The 22547-nt window shown below is 38.5% G+C and overlaps 1 protein-coding gene across 1 annotated transcript; it reads right to left on the bottom strand.

Annotated features, from left to right (window-relative positions):
- Positions 1 to 2272: 2272 nt before the first annotated feature.
- Positions 2273 to 22292, bottom strand: LOC124289806. The gene is made up of 4 exons (XM_046726471.1): positions 22183 to 22292; positions 3976 to 4802; positions 3873 to 3943; positions 2273 to 3579 (listed from the first exon to the last, which is right to left on the bottom strand). The coding sequence occupies exons 1-4, from the start codon at positions 22204 to 22206 to the stop codon at positions 2273 to 2275; spliced, it is 2229 nt and encodes a 742-aa protein (XP_046582427.1). The 5' UTR covers positions 22207 to 22292.
- Positions 22293 to 22547: the final 255 nt, after the last annotated feature.

Here is a 22547-nt window from a genome sequence, read left to right as displayed (position 1 = left end):
CCCAACATACAAGGATTCTTAAATTGTAAACAAGCTAATCAAATGTTTATTGATAGAGTTTATTGCTTTGATTAAACTCTTCAGGGGTTTACCAGGATGGTTTGACTTTGTCATACTAAGTTTGATTCACAGATTACCTGTGACAGATAGACTTGAGGAGGCTCTGTTCACAATGCAGATTTCAAACATTCAACTCCAAATACGGTGATCTGTGGTAATAATTCCTGGTCAGGACAGGTCCGATTACTTATCATACCTTACTTTTAATTCAATGTTATTCCTAACCTAGGATCTTTCAAATGAACTTTTACCCTAGAATCATCTTTGGCATATATTTGTGTGCAGGTTTCCCTTAAAATTATTCAACAAGATCTGAAATGAATAATATAGTCAATCACTTATTTCTAGTAAATGATTAAATTAATTAGTTACAGTACGATGTACTTTAGAACAAAGTAATTTATTTAGACTGCATTTGTTTGGACAGAATAACCGATTATCAATAAAAACTTACGAAGGCCGAAGAACTCGAACACCACACTCATGAATACAACATTGAGCACAAAGACAACAGGCCAGGGCCCAGTTTCACAATTTTATCATAGCTACGACTGTGGTACGTCCTATGCTGTAACATAGACTTACGACAGTCGTAGCGCTACGATAGCTTTGTGAAACGGGGCCCTGTTAGTTGTGACACGTATTATTTAGAGACTTACTGCAATTGCCCTATTACGCCCCGGCAAGAGTTCAATCTTATGACACGTAATAGACCTTGATCGATCAATCAGTGGTTATGTTACAATTTTTTCATAATCCATGAAACGTAGCTTGACGTATCTGTATCCATATGGAAAGTGACAGGACAATTGAATTGGGATATCAGCTAAAAAATACACGTGGAAAGGTATTTTTTAAATGCTAAAACATACAAATGGAAACTACAATATCGTTCTTATCATAATCAAAATCAATTCTGAAACAAGACACAGAGAATGAAGTCTGAGTACAGTTATATAAATTAAAAGAACTGGTTCTTTGTTGATCACATACAACTGCGGAGAAAAAAACAACATGTTTAAAACAATTATCCAAACTTTTAAAATGTATTTGGAGATAACATTTAGGTTTGAGACTCACGCGTCAGGCGCAGTTGCATAGATGTTATGCACGTGAGGATTATACTTGAAAATACCGCTTGTTCCTGCGGTTTCAGTCACTTTTTCTCCTCTTGTATGATTTACTCACAAGCAAGAAGCACAATGTATTTCTATAATATGATATGAACTCATTTGTGTGTGATCACTAAAATAGAACAGGCGACAGTAAAAGTAGTTTGTCTGTACACTCTTCCTGACACAGACATTTGAGAGATATCAAAATAGGTGATTCCAGGCACAAACTGAACAAAGTAGTGGTAAAATCTTTCTATACATGTGCATTCAAACCTGAACAAGGGTTGTAAACGGAACCAAACACAATTTGTTTTGCTTTGGATATTCAATACAACATTGCATATTTTGGATATCTTGGAATATTGTCTTGTGCACACTGACGAGAATCAGAATCCCTTGTTCAAAAGGGATGTTCATGTTACTTTCTCTCAGAGAATGGTGATCAATTTCTAAACTAAGAAATGTGCAAATGAGTCGGATTCCTACTTTAGCTGCAGGTGACAATCACCAGAACACCCGCTCTTAATTCAACAAAAGCGATGATAACGAGACCTACCATAAGAAATGGGATATTTGATAGAAAAGAGTGAGTGAGTTAAGTTTTACGCTGCTTTTAGCAATATTCCAGCAATATCCTGGCGGGGAACAACCGAAACGGCCGGGTTTCACACATTGTACCTGTGTGGGGAATCGAACCCGGATTTTTGTGTGATGAGCGAACCCTTTAACAACTAGGCTACGAGACCACCCCTTGATAGAAAGGACGAGTTAGTTGTACGAGAAATCATGTAAGACACGTAATAACTCTTCGGTCCCTCACTCCTGAGCTGCAGGGGCTTCTGTTTATCACAAAACTGAAAAAAAATATGTTTGAATAGGGGCCTGTGAAAGCCGAATAACTGTCCGTGGCTAATACGTTTTCGCCCTGGATGCAATATAATGTAACAACAAAAAGCAATGGTAACTACTTTCTACGAGTCACTCATAGCCACACTATGCAATTCCCATGCATATTTCTGACATTTGTTTAAGATAGCACTATCTAAGTAAATTCTTATAGATAATAGTCACAAAATTGTGTGATGTCACCGGATGGCCTATGAGTGGGATGTGCTCTTCTCTGCCACATCCATGTATGGAGCAATAGGAGCCAGAGCGTCACCATATTTCTGCAACAATTCCACAGCTAGGTCCAGGGCGTGTGAGGCGTTGTCAGCAATCACTGTGTTCGCCAGACCACGTGTCCAGGTGTTGTGATATGAAGATAACTTCCGGTATGAGTTGTCAATTAACACGTGAGGAATGTCCAGTAAGGTGCACAGAATATGTCCATGTAATCTGTCTGTAATGACCACACGACCTCGCTGGAGAAATATCAAACCATTATTGGCCATCAGGAAAGCAGTTTCCATTGTCGTCTTTCCTTTTGGTGTTTTCCAACCCCACCAATCTGAACAGTGTACAGTAACCCCTGGTGGAAGTTTTGGTAATACATATCCAGGAGTCTCCTCGTCTGAACGCTTCAACCACAAAATATCAAAAGAAGGGGAGATAAATCTTGGAACAGCACCAATCTGAAAGGCCATGTCTGGAGCCATCATTAGTGTGGGTTTACCTTTGAAGTAAGTTTTTGCGTATCCTAAAGATTGCCTGTCTCTAAGTATCATAGTGAAGTTCCCTTGATTTGTGTACAATTTCTTACAAAATTCAAGATGTTTTTCAGAATGTTTCCTCAGAAATATGCTCTGAGGAAACAACACCATCTTAAAGTTTGAAAACCTTTGGAATATCTGTTGGCGTAGTCTATCATTTGAAGAATACCCCACGAGGTTCCCACCTCCGTGAATTAACACAACCAGGTCCTTGGGGGAATAGCCAGAAGTCTGGTTCTTGGCATAGTTAAGATTCTTGTTGGTACAAGCATAAAAGTTACAGTAATACAGAAGTTGTATACCCAGGCGTCTCAGAAGATACACCTCGCCCGTTGTTATAGCAGGGTCACCTTTGTTTTCAAAAGAAGCGATGTCCAATAGTATTGCATATTTGTAAGGAGATAGTAAATCAGAAAACAAGTTGAAATGAATTCTCTGCGCCTCCCTTATGACGGCAATGGACGATGTCAGAGTTGGAGAAAGTGTATCCGTTTCTTCTGGAGTCAGGATTAGTTTTCTTTGGAGAATGTCTCCTACCCTGGGCGTGTTTGTGGAAAAGTCCGGGATATACTTCGAAAATGCATGTCCTTCAAATGATTTCCCTAAGAACTCATTACATTTTGAAATACTCCCTGGTATAAAGTATCGATATACATCGTGGATGTTGCTGTTGTTTGTGCCGATGAAGGGTCTCACAATGATAGCACAGAAACAGAGAAAGGAAAGTCCCAGTAAACGTCTTCCAACGAATTCTGAAAAGCAATAAGAAAGAAGAACAATCATGTTTGATCACAGCATGTATGCATACGAATAGTAATGTTTCTGTACTCACACTGAAGATGTAGATGTGCCATAGAAATTGAATACTTGCCCAAAATGTTTCAACTCATTAATACAAGCAAATGCTTGAAGATGTCAACGACCCCAGTTAATATAATGCCAACATGTATTTAAAATAATGCTTCCAGTTTTGCAATCCATTTCTGAGATATTTTCATGTTCATTGAAATTCTACATTTCAGCTACTAAATAGCGAAATACTTACTTGTTGGTAGACTAATAATGGAGGAGAGGGCGTGTTCTTTTTGGCCAAGACATAGATAGTTAAACCAAAGGTACAGATACCAAGTCCGATGAAGTTAGCAAACGTTGCCTCCCTTTGTCCTGCTGAATAAAGCATCAGCACAACGAGAACCCTCTTAAAGATGTTGGCGACAGAGTGACTGACTACAGACATGTAGAGAAGCACGACGTTGGTGGAGATGTAGGAGTAGATGACGTGGAAGACGCTGGAGCACAGTCCTGTGTTAACCAGGAATAAGAACAATGTTGACAGACGTTTTTGTGAAGTAAGGTAGTTAGTGCCAACAGCCAAGGCAACACAAACACCTGCAATGCTGAAGACAAATCGCTTTGGTCTCAGCTGGATGTTTGAAGTCGAAGAGTCCTTCTGTTCCAGTTTGATAGCCACGTTTCTGAAGGCCAGGATTAGGTTGGACATGAAGGCCACGGCAATACCAGCAGCTGTCAAAGGCGTGTTAAAGGAATTTCCACAGAAACCAACAGCACCTCCTATGATGATAGGAAGAGTAATATAGGCGGAGGGTGGTACAGATGTTCCTAAAGCCAGACGCTGAATAATGGCACTGGTTACTGGTTCCAGGAGCTTTATGGCGAATGTTGACGATGCATGTACCATCGTCATGCTGTAGTTTGTTGCCATGGTAGCCAACGTGTGACAGGAAACTTTCACCCATATTATCTTTTTGGCCTCTGTTGAACGTGGGTGCCAGAGACGTAGGTCGGTTAGCAGACAGCACATGGTAACCTGACATAGTGTAATGATAAACGCCCATAAAACCCCATTCTCTTGGACGTTGGCGGATGTTCCCAAGAAGAGATAGGTAGACTGGTGGCAAAGGAACGAAGTCACAGCCCAGCTAATGAATGTTGCAGAACCAAAGACGAACGTCCGCTGAAAATAAGAATTATGGAATTTAGATTATGTGCAGCGTTCATTTCAATAATGAATCGAGTTCAAAATCTAAAAGGTCATAAAGTTTTTTTCATCTGTTAGAATAACGCGATGTTTGAGTGTAATCTGAGTGCGCGTGAGTGCCAATTGTACCTCTGAGGGATTGCGAGAGAATGTATAAATTAAAACTTCTGCTATATTTAAGGAAAGAGATCTTTCTTCATTGCGTAAGTGCTTTGACGACAGTAACATGTTAAAATAAACAAAACCCGGGCATGTGAAACCACAATGGCTGTCAGATCACAATGACACAGCCATGTCAAACATTGTAACTGTTCAATATTCAAATCAATCAAGTATGGAGCACTGGAATCTTTTCCTCCCAAGGGATGCCCTTACCCATATCACATATCATAAATTAAATTACCATGTTCAAAGAACTTATCGGTATTTTGTCTCGGAGACCTATTATTTACCATTCTGAATGTAGAGCAGGTTCTTCTCTGTAAAAGAGTAAAAATTCGCTTCCTTTAGATTATCATTTCGTTTAAGGTTATACACTTAGGAAAAGCTGGCCTACTGTTGCTCTTCCATACCTGTAACAAGTGGAGATGAGTGAGTGAGTTAAAATTTGTAGTCACATCGGCAATATTTCAGCCATATTGTGACTTAAAAAATTATAAATTAACAATAAACACAATTATATTATAAAACACCTGTCGACGAAGTAACAGTAAAACAACTAGATTATCACAGGAATGAATTTAAGACTAGTAATCAAATCTAAAATATTTTACCTTTAAATGACAATACAATATACAAACCGTCTATAGATTGCCAACAACTGAAGGTAGATCACAATACTAAGGACCTTGGGGACTTACAGTGCCTTTGCTACCTGCATGGACCCTAGTTGGATTTACACCATCCCTTCAGCCATTGGCGTTTATTCTGAGATTTAGCCATACATTAAAATGACAAAAATACTTCGATTAAATCACCTGGTAGACTTGCAGAAGAAGTCGGACACCCAAGTAGGTATCAATAAATTTTAAAACCCTATATTGGTTACACCTACTTGGGTTGCCTCCAGATTTGAGGAGGATGCAACGATGTCGCATTGGCCATACGCGTTATACTCACAAGTACCAGTTAGAAGGTGAAGAGGTATCCCTTTGGATGAGAGCATGGTCAAGCAGCGACATGCTTGACTGTGTTGAATTTTTCATCTAAGGGATAAATATTTCAAAGTAAAAACTGTTAAGGATCCATAATAATGTCCATTTATTATTTTGATTCATATGTTTTGTCTACATGCATTTTAGTATTGGTGATTTTCTAATCGAAGTTGTTGGTAACGTAAATATAAATTGTCCTCCCAAAACATTTTAAGTAAATTTAAGTCTACCATTTTTAATCGCAGTATTTTTGTCATTTTAAGTATGGCTAAATCTCAGAATAAACGCCAATGGCTGACGGGATGGTGTAAATCCAGCTAGGTTCCAAGCATTTCCCATGGTCCATGTATTGTGATCTACCTTCTAATCAATTATAGCCCATTTTTAGATTGTATTGTCCAAAAATAGTTTTCTTCTTTTAAAACATATATGCTAGCTAGTTTTAACTCATTCTGTGATAATCTAGTGGTTTTACTGTCCTTCGTTGACAGGGTTTTATATATTATATGTATGTATGTATTATGCATTTAGAACTAGTTTTAGTCACGATATGGCTGGAATATTGCCGATGTGACTTTAAATTTTTATATGTCCTGATATGATCATTCAACAGAATGAATACGTTTTAAATGTGTGCAAACTTTTATTCATCAAATCAAAACGTTTTGTGTGATCACATACATTGTGTCCCTTCCTCTCTTTAACTTTCCTATATCTTCTCTCTATTCTTCCCAAGATGTATATTATTGAAAATGTATGTATGTAAATATTAGGGAGCGGGTATTTTAAGTTGGATAGCTTGTCCCCAATCCCTTTCACATTTGTGAACAAAATATGTTTAAATCAAATCAGAGAGTCTGAAAAGATTATATATTCTGGCCTCACCAACTGCCAAGGGGGAGAAGAAAGAAGACGGGAAGGAGATATAGTTTCAAGATCAAAGCCAGCAGCAGGAATACGTGTAAATGGTTTAATTTGGAGCCCAAGATGCGGAACAAGGGAAGATTTCTTGTTTTATAAATCCTCATAGAGGGCATTGAAGACACAGTTGAAAGCAGGGTTAGATTCGTTAGAATATGATTCTGTAATATATTGTAATGATAATTGTATACGCCGTTGTGCAAGAGATGGTTCATCTGCCTCGACGTAGAGACTGTCAACAGGATATGTTCTAAAGGACCCAAGACAAAGTCTTAGACCTTGGTGGTGGACAGAATCTAATAGTTTGAGGTCGCTTTTGCAAGCTCCACCGTATATAATGGAGCCATAATCAAGCTTGGAGCGGACCAGTGATCTATATAGATGAAGGAGGGTAGCTTGATCCCCTCCCCACTTTGAATTAGAAACGACTTTCAACAAGTCAAGCGCCTTCAGACATTTGTTTTTGAGATATTTGATATGCGTAAGAAAAGTTAAATGGGAGTCGAAAATCAGACCTAAGAACTTGGCCTCCTTGACAACTTTGATCGGAGTGTCATTTAAAAACAGTTCTGGGTCTTTATGTGGTTTATATTTACGGCAGAAATGTATGCAATTAGTTTTTGATTTCGAGAATGTAAAGGCGTTTTCAAGACACCATTTATTTATTTTGTTTAAACACAACTGCAGTTGCCGTTCAATAGTATGCCTATTCTTACCGCGACAAGAAATATTAAAATCATCCACAAAAAGTGATCCATTGATTGAATCATTTAAAACCTTTGATAAACTGTTAATCCGAATACTTTCAATGTTACAGACAAAATACTGCCTTGTGGGACACCCTGTTCCTGATTGTAATGGTCAGACAGGGTTGAACCCACTCGGGTTGAAATTGCCTGCCTGTTAAAACCTGTGATATACAAAGCGGTAAACCAAAATCATGTAAATCCTTTAAAATACCATACTTCCAGGTGGTATCGTATGCTTTCTCAAGATCAAAGAATATCGATACTGCATGTTGTTTATTTAGTATTGCAATTTTGACAAAGGATTCTAAACGTACCAAATGATCAATGGTACTACGATTTTTCCTGAAACCACATTGAATAATTGTTATGAGGTTATTGGTTTCAAGATACCATGTTAAACTATTGTTTACCATTCCGTGGTTTTACAGACACAACTCGTTAAAGAAATTGGTCTGTAATTTGACAGATCAGTATGATCCCGGCCAGATTTTTGGAATGGGGACTAAAATGGCATTACGCCACGAAGGTGGGAAATCCCCTGAAGTCCATATTGAATCAAAAATATTTAGAAGAATTTCAAAACATGATCCAGGTAAATGTTTCAAGAGCTGATAGTATATATTATCAGCTCCAGTTGCTGTATCATGAACTTGCCCAAGGGCGGTATATAACTCATGCAGTGAAAATAGTTCATTATAATCTACACCATTGTCAGAGTTAAAATTAATTCTGTTATTCTCCTTTTGTTTCTGGTGTTTTTGAGTTTTCAGTACAGTGTTTGAAATAATGACCAGTTGGCCATATAGAAATTCCACCTGGTTGCAGGTGGATCATCATTTGGGTTTATAGCTGAAAGTATTGTGGGGAAATGGTCACTACCACACAGGTCATCATGGACTTACCATTCAAATTCATTATAAATATTGGGATCGGTGAGAGACAGATCAAGGGCAGAATAAGTTCCAAAACCAGGATGAAAATAAGTGTCTGATCATCATTAAATATACATAAATTGTTATTAGAAATAAAGTCCTCGAGGATTTTCCCTTTATTGTTAGTATCGGTACTTCACCACAAAGGGTTGTGTCCGTTTAGATCACCCATGATAATACAGGGCTTGGAAAGCTCGTCGAACAGATCCTGAAGATCGGACTGCCGAAGAGCAGAAGATGGGAAAATGTACAGTGAACAAAGTGTAAAGGTTATTTGTAGAGAAAGGTGGACAGCAACAGCTTGAAGATTGCTTTTAAGTGGGACAGGGCTATGAATAACACCCTGCCTCACCAAATTAGAAGCGCCACCAGTTACTTTATCACCTGGAGGTGAAAACGAATGCAATGGATTGTACTGACGAAATTCAAATTTATCTGTACTTTTCAGGTATGTCTCTTGTAAACTAAAAGCCAATGATTTAAAATCCCGTGATAATAATTGTAGATCATTAAAGTTGGTCCTAAGACCTCTGCAATTCCATTGTATAGCATTATGTGAGCCACTCATGGAGGCTGAACGAAACGAAGTCCCTTTATGCTGAGATGGTTGTAAGGGGCTTGTCTCCATATATAAAGGTTCAAAAGTGTTATGAACCTCTGTAGGCACAGTTAATGGTAAAGGCACCTCAATCTGTTTAAGGGCCTTTGATTCTTTTCTTCTTTGTTGTTTCCTTTCTTTGTTAGACATAGTTTTCTTCACAGTTTCATGAGGAGTTTCAATCACAATTGTATTTGAACGTGGAAGGGGATCTGTGGAGTGTGCAGTTTGTGAAGCTGCTGATGACGTATTGGCGTATTCTGTATCGACATGGAATAATAATTTCTGATCATCAGAGGTCTAACTAATAGCAGTTTGGCTCCCAGAATCAACTGCGGAGTAGGATACTGTCGAAGAGGAAACAGATAATTCCTGACCAACCTGTTTCTTTGCATCAGTAAAGGAGATGTCATTGGTATGCTTCACTTGTAAAATTTTAGTTTCTCTCATAAAACTTGGGCATATTTTGGAAGAGGACATGTGGTCACCGTTACAATTGCACACCTGATGGTATCAGTGCAGTTCGTTCCATCATGAGTTTTACTGCAACGGGTGCAAATTTGGGTGTTTCGGCATGACCTTGCACCATGACCAATTTGTTGGCAATTAAAACAACGAAGTGGATTTGGTATGTACACGTCATCCCCAATGTTGAAATACCCTGCTTTAGCAGAAGGAGAAATCTTTGCGAGTGCAAAGGTCAAAAGGTAGGTATTAGTTCTGATGATGGTATCACCTTCTGTCCTAGTGAAACGTTTAACTGACAGTACCCATTGTGATTTCATTTCATATACAATTTCCTCTTCAGACATATCTGCGAGGCACCTTGCACGATCATGTACAATGCAAGTGAATTGAGCGTCTTATGAATTGATACTACAATCTCAGTATTGGCAAAATGATGAACCTTGAGAAGATTTTGAGATTGTTGCCTCCTTGCACATTCTACAAGCAGGGAACCAGACCTGACACGAGTAACATTTTTTACAGTTCCACAAATGCCTTCAATTGATTTAGAAATTATAAATGAATTGATCTTGAGGGGCGCACCCTCGATTCCACTGACAACCAGAAATCGTGGCCAAGAATCAATATTGTTGGAAGTGTCTTCATCGGAAGATGTGGCAGCGTCATTACCAATGTGCCTCCTGTTCGTTTTAGAACGTGAACCAGTGTGTATTGAGGTAGCCATGATGTAAAAGTATATTCGACATCCCTGCTCCCCACCCACCATGGAGTGTCAACAAGGACGGTGTTGTAGTGGGTAGTGGAAACCGACTACAACACCAGGGCTACAAGGATGTTATAATCCAGCAAATAGGACACAGGAAGCTATGATAGTCAAACAGTGTAAAAGGTCAGGCTGGCTTGGCGCTAAACAGTTACCTGATGACAAATAGAACCTGGAGGTCATTTATGCCGGATTGGCACATGAGCCACCGCCTTCTGGCATGGGACTCTAGGCAAATGAATATGTCAAGAATTGTACACTGAAATCCGAAAAAGCCAAGACCAAATATTAACGGTAATATGTGCAAAAGTATTCACCATGCACAGGGCCTGGCGTAACCAGCCGATTAATAGAACCGGGCCAGTTCTACCACCCGTCTAGGTGAAGTAAGGGGCGAAGTGGTGTGTTGGGCAAAAGGAACACGGTTCCAGGCTTCCAGTGCCCTCAACCACCAGACTCCCGTCCTCCACCGACACAGGGGCGCAACCCACGGCAAACAGGTTGGTGGACCAAATATACCCCCGGGTCCACACGGGGGTTGAAGAGCTCTTGGCGTTACCCAGCACCCACCACGAGGAGGTGGCTCTTCAGATGTGCCAGTGGAGGTGAATGTACTGGGGGGCATACATTTCAAGCCATCTGGTATCATGCACCTGCTCATCACAAGCGACATCACGTCCCATTGAATACTGCAACTATTTAGTACACCCTGTCGCTTCAAGTTATATTGATCTGTGTGTTTTGTCTTTACAACTACTGAGTACATCCTGTAACCTCCATATTTATTGATCTCAGGAAAATATATAACTGTGTCCTCATACCCATCAGTCCTTTTCTTCAGAGGGACTGAGTGCATCTTGGTGTTTTCCACTCTCACCAGCCACACAAACCAAAGAGATCATTGAAAAGTCTATAGTTTTTACCACACCTACAAAATAGTAAAAATGATATAATTGGTTACATGGATCTTACAACGTTGACAAACATACTATACTAGTCACATAAAGAAATTGTGCATACAAAAAAATTAAATCTAAATTTATCAAACCTGTGTAGACACATAAGGATTTAAACTCAGAGATTAGTGACATGTATCCAATATGCATGCTCATGCCACGTTCCGTGACGTCAGTGGGTTCGTCCATACGGCCTATCCTGACACAACGTCATCGACAAGCTCGCCGAATGTGGTGCCGAAATCATGTCCGCAGACCCTTGTTTTGGTGGAGAAAAGAGTCCAGGTTTAACATTTCCCATAGTGATGGACGTCAATGTGCCTACAGACGCGTGGGAGAATGTTATGCACAGGCCTGTGTCTTGGAGAGGAATCGCTTTGGTGGTGGTTCCATGATGATTTGGGGTGGATTAACAGCTCACCAAAGAACTCCTTTGGTGATTGTTCAGGGCAACTTAACATTCCTTTTCTGCAACGTCATGGCCCTGGGTTAACATTCCAACAGGACAATGCCCGCCCTCATACGGCAAGGGTTGCTATGGATTTCTTGCAACACCACAACGTTGACTTACTGCCTTGGCCTGCAAATTCACCGGATCTCTCCCGATGGAGCATGTTTGGGACGAGATGGATCGACGTGTACGTCGTCTTCCTCATCCGCTAGATAACGTCCTTGACCTTGCAACAGAACTTGAGAGAATCTGGCGTGACATCCCACAAGCCTTCCTTGCACGTTTGATAGGCTCTATGCGTCGTCGATGCACTGCTGTTCTCAATGCCGATGGTGGACATACCCATTATTGAGCTTGTGACATGGTCGTTTGACCCTGTCCCGCTTGTGGACTCGTGACGTCATTGTGATTGACTTTTCAATTGAAATTCTCCCGACTTGTTATGGTCTCATGATCCCTCCATTAAAGTTTATATGTACATTTGACATTGTTATCGTACATTGTTATCGTACTGGAATAATATTTTGACAATGCACAGTTTCTTTATGTGGCTTGTATAGTTCAGGTGAGCGAATTTCCCCTTGTGAAATACAGGTACGGGTCTCCTGTACGAATGCACCATTTCAGAGGCGTACATTTGCGTCGCTATACATCAAAAGTATGGGTTTAAACTCAATGTTCAGCCCTTAAACAGACAAAAATAAACAACTATAAGACATGTCACGATAACTGTTGCCTTGATATAAGAGAGTATCTGTGGTCTAGTGGATAGTGCGTCTGTCATGAAACCGGCAGGTCGGGGTCCGAATTCTCTCTCTCTCTCTCTCTCTCTCTCTCTCTCTCTCTCTCTCTCTCTCTCTCTCTCTCTCTCTCTCTCTCTCTCTCTCTCTCTCTCTCTCTCTCTCTCTCTCTCTCTCTCTCTCTCTCTCTCTCTCTCTCTCGTTGTTCTCTTGTATAGGTCTGATCTTCAAAATGGATGCTAATAATGTTACTTCTGACTTGTTTTACACTTGCATTTTGATCTTGCTTTTAAACACTCTCAGTATGCATTCATGGTTCTGCACATTGATAACAATCTGATAACAATGCTGACTGAGTTAGCTAAAGGTTCGGATTGCACGGTCATTTATCAGATAAACGAAAATCAAATTTAAAAAATATACAAATCAAATTCCATGAAAAGTGTTTCGCAAACATGGTAATCCACGAAACTTAGCCACTGCTGTACACAGTAAGATAAGGGATTTAACGAAATATTGATCTCTCTGGATCCGTGCACCTTTAAAACTTCACAACGGAAAAGTTGTGTTATCATGCTCGAAAAGAAGCAGATACCAACAGTGCTTGGCGATGTTAGAGGATCTACATCCGTTTAAGAACACGAACTCAACCTTAGCTGTAACCTCAAATCTCGCCCCGCCCCACGTCGCCAATCCTAGGCCGACAATGCAAAGTATTACATTTTCAACCCTAACGTACCGAAAGATGATAAAAACGTCACATTAAATCACATGTGGTAAATTTAAGATAATATAATCTGTGCTACAGGACGTTATCGAAGTGCAACAGACTTAAGCATTTTAAATGCATCCTGGCAACGTGCGCATGTAAGGCAATAATCAGTGTGCAACTAGACCATGTGAGAGGCGATATCAGCGTTAAGCTGCACATTTATCAAGCAGAATAACGACTCAGTAAGATCACAAATCTGCTCTGACTGCAGTTAATACCTCGGATTGTAGAACTAGAATATATCGGAATAAATGGATATGCCATAATATTATATGTCACGTCATCAAGTGACCTAAAATGAAATGAAATAAAATAAACTTAAAAATTATATTAAAGTAAAGTAAAGTGAAGTACAGTAAAGTGTTTTGATGTCTGTGACTAATGAGTGACTGATGATAAATGGAGTTCCACTTTACAGGCACCCGTGAAGAGCCACCTCCTCGTGGTTGGTGCTGGGTAACGCCAAGAGCTCTTCGACCCCCCGTTGTGGACCCGGGGGTATATTTGGTCTACCAACCCGTTTGCCGTGGGTTGCGCCCCTGCGTCGGTGGAGGAAGGGATTCTGGTGGTTGAGGGCACTGGTTCCAGGAACAGTGTTCCTTTGCCCAACACACAACTTTGGCCCCGACTTCACTTAACCCTGTCTGATCATGACAATCAGGATCAGAGTGTCCCTCAAGGCAGTATTTTGTCTGTCACACTGTTTAGCATCAAGATCAATAGTTTATCAAAAGTTTTAAATGATTCAATTGATGGATCATTATTTGTGGATGATTTTAATATTTCTTGTCGTGGTACAAATATGCATACTATTGAACGGCAACTGCAGTTATGTTTAAACAAAATAAATAAATGGTGTCTTGAAAACGGGTTTAAATTTTCTAAATCAAAAAAAATTGTATACATTTTTGTAGAAAATACAAACTGCATAAAGACCCTGAACTATTTTTAAATGGCACCCCTATCAAAGTCGTCAAGGAGGCCAATTTCTTGGGTCTTATTTTCGATTCCCATTTAACATTCCTGTCGCATATTAAATCCCTGAAAGTTAAATGCCTGAAGGCACTCGATTTGTTAAAGATTGTCTCCAATTCAAAGTGGGGAAGGGATCAAACTACCCTCCTTCACTTATATAGATCATTGGTGCGATCTAAACTTGATTATGGCTCGATCGTATATGGCGGAGCTTGCAAAAGCAACCCAAAACTACTTGATTCTGTCCACCACCAAGGTATAAGACTAGTACTTTGTCTTGGATCATTTAGAACTTCTCCAGTTGATAGTCTCTACATCGAGGCAGATGAGCCTTCTCTTACCCAACGCCGTATAAAATTATCTTTACAATATATTACCAAGCTCTATTCTAACGAATCTAACCATGCATTTAACTGTGCCTACAATCCTCTTTATTAGGTTTTGTATAACAAAACGTCTTCTCTTGTTCCGCCTCTTTGACACAGAATTAAACCATTCATTGCTGCTGCCAGAATTGAGCTGGAGAATATATCTCCTTCTCGTCTTCTTTCTTCTCCTCCTTGGCAATTGGTGAGGCCAGACGTTGACTAAACATAAACCACATTTAAAAAATCCGAAACTAGTGATTTACAATATAAACAAGAATTTAGTCAGTTAAGAAATAAATATAATACATATAAATCCTTATTTACAGATGGATCTAAGGATGGTGGCGCGGTGGCTTGTGCCAGTCATTGGATCCAAAACATTATCTTCTCGACTACCAAATCATAGCTCTATTTTCACAGCAGAAGCTAACGCCATATTAACAGGTCTTAAATATATAAATAAACACCGTAAATATAAACAATACATCATCTTTTCTGATTCTCTTTCGTGTCTTCAGGCGATTAAAAATCTTTCTTGTAAACATCCACTTTTATTAGAAATTATTGAACTGTATAATGAGCTTGCTACTGGCCAATGCGACATCGTCTTTTGTTGGTTACCCAGGCACGTTGGCATTTCTGGGAATACAATGGCCGATCTTGCTGCCAAGGCAGCACTCAACAAATCTGTGACACCACTTCTTATTCCATACTCTGATTACAAAGCTTGCATTAGAACTTACATCCGTGATCTGATGCAAAAGAGGTGGGACACCCAAGTAGGTATCAATAAATTACATGAAATAAAACCTTGTATTGGTTACACCTACTTGGGTTGTCAGTCCAGATTTGAAGAGGTCATTATGCGACGATGTCGCATTGGTCATACACGTTATACTCACAAATACTTGTTAAAAGGTGAAGATCCTCCGTTTTGCATCCCTTGTGATGAGAGAGTCACAGTCTCCTGCTTGACTGTGTTGAATTCTCCATCATAAGGGATAAGTATTTCAATGTGAAAACAGTTAAGGGTCTTTTTAACACTGTCAATTTTCATTTAATTATTGGCTTTTAAAAAGAAATTGATTAAATAGATGAATTGTGAATAATATGTTCTGTAGATAGATGTATTTTAGTGATTGGTAGTTTAGATTAGTAACTGAGATTGTTAGTGGTTGTACCCTCAAAGGGGGTTAAAGTACTGTAAAATTATTGTCCTCCTGGCAGGGTAAGTAAGTCCCAAAACATTTCAAGTAAATTTAAGTCTACCAGGTTTTTAATCGTAGTATTTTTGTCATTTTAATGAATGGCTAAATCTCAGCATAAACGCCAATGGCTGAAGGGATGGTGTAAATCCAACTTGGGTCCATGTAGGTAGCAAAGGCACTGTAAGTCCCCATGCACCCTGGTATGGTGATCTACCTTCAGTTGTTGGCGATCAATAGCATGTTTTTATATTGTGTTGTTGTGTATAGTGATATATTTTTATGACAGTGTGCTAGTTTTAAATTAAGAGCTGTGATCTTCTAGTAGTTTTACTGTCCTTCGCTGACAGGTTTTTATGTTCTCACTTTATTGTTTCTTATATTGATATAAATTAAATTGTTCTCGTCACGATATTGCTGAGATATTGCCGATGTGACGTTAAATTTTAACTCACTCACTCACTCACTCCACTTTACAGAATATACTAAATAGCTGCAAGACTTAATCACGGTGATAACCCAACTTTCAAATTACCATTCAGAAGAAGCCTAATGGCCTGACTATTAGTCTCAATACCATTTCGTATCCCCTATCTCCAATCCCGGATGGGACTCATCTAAAACAATACAAGCATCTGAACTTTACTAAGGAAGTGTAATCCTAAACATACCATGGTTAAACCAATTTTCTTACCTCTGTTTAACAAAGTCTTTAAATATATTTCTCTTTATGTGAATATCCCAATATGGGTGAACCGTTTCGGAAAACATTCTTACATTCAACCAAGTGATGACACGTAATATATACATAGCATGTTATGAAAAACAGCAATTTAACATTACCCACAGCATATAATTGGATTAGGCCAAGTGGGGACTAAAAACAACAAAAAATCACGAGTGATGGCGCCAATAAACAGGAGGGATTAAGTAGTAAAATCCGTTGATAGAGTACCCTATGGTGTCGGCCCGTCAAAGGTAAACTTCAATTGTCCTTTTTCCCGGGAGAGCTAAAAGTCAGGTTGTGGCAGGTGGTTACACGTGGCATTAGTTACACACCCTTATACAAACAACTTTACAGATGATTGCACATTTAATCTCCTTCTTATTACCTCGGGAGGTAGTCGACAACCTGGCAGGTAGTCCCGCGAAAGCTAAAAATGAGTAATTGCTAAGAAAACATCGGATTACCGTACTCTAGATAAGCGTGCCGAGTAGTGAGTAGTCAGTATTGCCAGAAGCCGACGTAAAACCCCAAATCATCATCATCATCATCAGTAGTCAGTGCTGTTTTTTAACCATACATTATATACATTACCATTATACCTTAAGCCCGTGAAGGTCCGGGTTAGAATTAACCTTCAGTAACCCATGCTTGTCGTAAGAGGCGACTAACGGGATCGGGTGGTCAGGCTCGCTAGCTTGGTTGACACATGTCATCATTTCCCAATTGTTTAGGTCGATGCTCTTGCTGTTGATCACTGGATTGTCTGGTCCAGACTCAACTATTTACTTTTCGCCGCCCTATAACTGGAATATTGCTGAGTGCGGCGTAAACCTAAACTCACCCACTCGCTCACTATTATACCTTAGGTAAGTGAATCCTGTTCACTTGTTTCTGAGAAATGTATAAACACCAAGAGTAGCGCATGACGCTATAATTATATTGTCCCTAGTATGGTGATCTACCTTCGGTTGTTGGCGACCTACAGCCTGTTTTTATATTGTATTGTCTTCGTACATATAATAGTTTCAGATTTCCATGCTAGTTTTAGACACACTCTGTGATACTCTAGATATTTTACAGTCCTTCGATGACTGATTATTTAACAACTTATATTATTTGTGTATGTAAAACCTTTCTCGTCACTCTATGACGGAAATATTGCCGAGGTGACGTTAACTTTTAACTCACTCACTATTATTATATTACAACAGATAAAAGAAGTGAAGCTGCAATAAATGTAAAATTACGGAAATTATATTTGAATCGATAAAAGAAAGTAAACTTATGTAAAATTTAAATCTATGAGTTTAAAGATGCTATATGAGGTGTGTACGAAGTAGCATGTAACTGCGGAGACAAATACATGGGAGAGACATCACGCCCCATAGCCACCAGGATAAAAGAACATAAGACCTCGGTAGAAAGATCTGACATGAAATCTGACCTTTCGAAACACCTTATCAAAAATCCCGACCACCATATTTCCTGGCAACAAACTAAGATTCTACAGAATAACATCAACCACTGGAAAATGGAAACTTCAAGAAAAAAACCAGCCATTAACCGAGACCAACGCATTTACCTTCCTAGTGAATACTCTTTTGACCTATAATCTCGGCTTTCTCTTATATTATTACACTGTTGATCTCTTGGCTTCATCTTACTTTGTTATGTGTATATTAATCCTATCTAATTGGCTGCAGTAATCCACGGACAGGTAGTCAGTCAATCATCATCATCATCATTTATTTCTCGAAACCACCCACGGCGGTACATGAGACATAATGGCATATATATACAGTAAACATCAAGATGACAGAACATACATGAATATCAATTATAAGTCATTCGTAATACCTCCGATAGAACATGAATACATCTACATGGATAAGTCAAACATATCAGATATACACACAAATATCATACGAATAAACCAGGCATGGAAACAAGTAACGGATGGAAGTTTTTTATGGAATGTAGGGATTATCTCCTAAGTTTTGATGATATTAATTAAAGGTATCTGGAAAGGTTACATAGGATACTTATCTCTTTTAATTGAAGAAGGATTGCCATTTTAGATAAATTTAGGAATTGGCAGAATCTTTTGGGAATATATATAGATCTCTTTTGGGTGAAGGTTTCACACTTGAAAAGGTAATGGAACTCATCTGCTATAGCAGGTGAGCTACAGAGAGGACAAAGTCTTTCAGCTCTTGGTACTCCACTCCATCGGCCTGTTTCCACAGGGAAGTTATGGTTTGATGTTTGCAATTTCATCAGTTGTAATGATAGCGTCTCAGGAAGAAAGAAGGTATGATTCAAATCCAAAAGACTGTTTGAAATACCAATTATAATATAAACCTTTAGGGCTTGCAGAGATATCGCCTTTCCAATTTTGAAAAACTGGTCTTTTAGAATTCTTTCAACGTTCGAAACTAACCGTGGGGTGGAGTACGCAGATGGATTATTCCAAATATGGTTTAAACCAATGTTATTTAAGATATGCTGTATACAAGTTAGCCATGGGTAGTCATTGTTATTAATTTCAAAATCTAACCGAACAAACCGAAGCATTATTTGAGAGAACTTAGTTACACCTATTTGGAAATGTAGTTTATGCCGAAAATTTAACATACGCTTGTGTATCTTGATATATATAGGTTCTCTTCCATATGCCATAAAATTTGGTGTAGAGTTTCGTAGGCCGGCAGCGAGCTTAAGACATTTTAGATGAACTTGTTCAATTAAGTGTAGGTTTTCAAACCCCCAAACTTTTGAGCCATATGCCAACATTGGAACAACCAAAGTGTCAAATGCTGATAATAAACAGTCCAGCGGTAAGTTGATATAGGTATCTCTTAACAATTTCTACCGTAAAAGAAGGCAAGTGTTGATGATGTAGCAGGACCTCCTCCAAATATAACAACTTTAGTTTTCGCAATATTAACGTTTAACTTCATCATAATACAATACTCGTTAAAAGCATTTAAGGACTTCTGTAAGCCATCTGGTGTAACATCTAAAATAGCAGTGTCATCAGCATAAAGTACTACAATGAATTGAATCCACATAATAACCATGGAATCATCTCGATTCCTAATGTCAACGGTAACACCCTCACATCCCTTAGAATATAAATAAGATTCCATGTCATTCAGAAATAGGGAGAAAAGTAAAGGAGAGAGGTTCTCTCCTTGTCGGACGCCAGTAAGGCGCATGGGAAGTAATCAGAACTTGTATTATTTACTTGTAATAGAGATTTTATATCTTTATACTTATTAACTACTAAAGTGGAAATCTTCCCCTTGATTCCATTTTCCTGCATCTTTGACCATAGTCCTATTCTCCAGACTGTGTCAAATGCTTTTGAGAAATCAATGAACACACAATATAGTTTTCTTTTTGATAATTTCAAAAAATGCATGAGTAGGTGAAGGACAAACATATTATCGGCAGTCATAAAATGTTTTCGAAATCCAGTCTGAGCAGAAAATAAACTCTCATTTACATCAAGGAAATTAGTAAGGCGGGTATTAAGTATTCTTGTGAATAATTTGTCAAAAAGACAATCATTGTTACACCCCCAACCCCCACCCCAATAAAAGAAACGTGCTTCATAATCACAGAAATGAACAATGAGAATCTGTTACTTAACAACTTATCTATTATTTGTTGTTATATATCTGTAAAATGCTTTGAATTTTTACTATCTCTACGGTGTTAATGGAGACACGAATGTCCTTGTTTTTCTTGTGTATTGTGATTGCCGGGAGAGCTAAATCCAGCGTTCACTGCAGCGTGACCAGTCCCGCGAAAGCTACATAGGTTTTGAGAAGTTTTTTGTTCAGGTTTAGCTTCCCGAACCATAACCTACCCCAGAGGTTGTCTCCCAACCCCCTACAGCCCAGTACTTCTACAATTAGTTAAAACAACGCGCGGCATCTACCTGTCTGACATAATGAACTGACCCAAAGGATAGATTACAGGGTAGAGTATACAGTGTGATGTTACTAAAGCCGCTGGAAATCATAATGTTGTACATGAATATATTTCTTCTACGATTGATATATTTCTAGATATTTGTACTTGACATTGGAATCTTTCAAGATAAGTGGCTATCCGGTATGATCAAACCAATTTATTCAAATAAAGGCAATCCTAAAAACCATGAAAATTATAGACCAATAACATTACTGAGCTGTTTTGGAAAAAACTCACATCTGTTTTAAACAGCCGATTAAATAAATTCTTCGAATCAAACCAACTCCTTTCTGAAGCTCAGGCTTAATTCTAAAAAGGTTAACCAACATTTTCGCCAACAGACCATATTTTCACTTTATGTCACCTTTTGGAAACTATTAAAATGTCGCAGAAAGAAGTTATATTGCGCATTTATCGATTTCCAATACACATTTTATACCGTCTAGAGATCAGGGCTGTGGCAAAAACATTTACAAACAACATATCAGGGAAATGCTTGAAGGTCATTTTTATCATTTTTCAATTCATACAATCATATGTTCGTAACGGCGGTAATTATTCTAGTTTCTTTTTAATGTGAACAAGGTGTCCGCCAAGGAGAGAATTTGTCTCCTGTCTCCAGCCTGATTAATTCTTCGTTGGCCGGTGGTATTTAATAAGCATGGTCTCTGTTGATCAAAGGTTTATGGCGGCGAATTTCGATGGCTTCCAAAGGTTTTCTTTTTGTGAAGTCTTGATTCTTAGGGACTACTACGATTGCCGTAAGTCCATGTTAAGGTAGGTGAGTTGCGGTCGCCTTGGGATAAAGATCGCTTTGCACAACAGCGTCCACAGGGATACCACCATCACCTTTGACTTATTCCAGGCAATTAATGATTTGTAATTGTTACCTGTACAGCAAATTTGTTAATTGGATGAGCACTTCAATATCAAATGCTAGCTCATATCATAAAAAAGCGCTAAGTAATCACATTGCAATATATAATTTATTGAGGAAGTCAGATAACATTTTCAATGATAATGTCACTCAAAAAAACATTTCTTTTTTTTTTTTAAATGTGCCGAATATGTTTAAACGTGTCGTTGTTTTATTAATGTCACCAGAAAACTTACATCACATTTCACTTTCCACTTACAAAAAGCTAGCACGTCAGATTTGCTTTTGTCGCGCATTCTGTATCTCACTGATTCTTTTCTATATAATTGAGTTTGTACATCTAAGACGTTAATACTAGAGAATAATCAGCATCGAGTATCAATCTAAACGGATTTCTTTTGGCGTAGAGGACAGAATAGAGACGAAAATTATACACAGGTTGTTCGTGAAAATTTTAACTTTGCGAAAAGTCATTTTCAAACCTTAGGTAAATGTGGTATATGATTATCTTTCTGGGATTAAACACTAATATTCATCATAGTTTAAATATACTAGGATTTTATGTACATTTACTAATGATATTAAATCTGTGACAAGTGAATTAATTATAAAAAGGTAAACCCCAGAAACCTTTCTTTATTACATAATGTGATATTTGTAAGAAGTTCTGAAACATATAACTGTATAATTAATAATAAACAGTGAGAAATAATCCTTACCTTTTCAGTGGAACTGTCAAGCATTGTTGGTAATGTCAATGTGTAACACTTACGTAGTTTGTTACACGCTCACAGTACGTCGTTTATCAATATCCCGTGCTCAGTCAACATGTTCACATGCACATAACCAGTAAATGGGATTGCATAACAACGTGGAGATCAATTTAAAGTTGCAGTGCTACCTTTTGATAAATGTAACTGTCGATCACTACGATGTATATGTCAGTGAATTTGAATGCATTATTTCAACTTCGTGTTGTTAAAGGACAAGGTATGATAAAGGCCCTTATTGGCCCACAAAATTTCATGATATTCAAAGTTCTACAACAGGATAATTTTAGCATCAAGAAGGCTAAATAAATTGT

This window comes from Haliotis rubra, unplaced genomic scaffold, assembly GCF_003918875.1.
Source record: "Haliotis rubra isolate DU_JTF1 unplaced genomic scaffold, ASM391887v1 Scf45, whole genome shotgun sequence".
Taxonomy (NCBI): Eukaryota; Metazoa; Mollusca; class Gastropoda; order Lepetellida; family Haliotidae; genus Haliotis; species Haliotis rubra.
The sequence above is the reverse complement of the archived record's forward strand: the minus strand, read 5'-3'. Positions and strand labels throughout refer to the sequence as shown.

Coding starts and splice junctions, on each gene's coding strand:
- LOC124289806 (XM_046726471.1), bottom strand. CDS start 22,206: ATGCTTGACAGTTCCACTGAAAAG. Junction 3,944..3,975: donor GCAGGACAAAGGGAGGCAAC/GTTTGCTAACTT, acceptor TTGGTATCTGTA/CCTTTGGTTTAACTATCTAT. Junction 3,580..3,872: donor CATTATTAGTCTACCAACAA/GTAAGTATTTCG, acceptor ATTGCTTTTCAG/AATTCGTTGGAAGACGTTTA.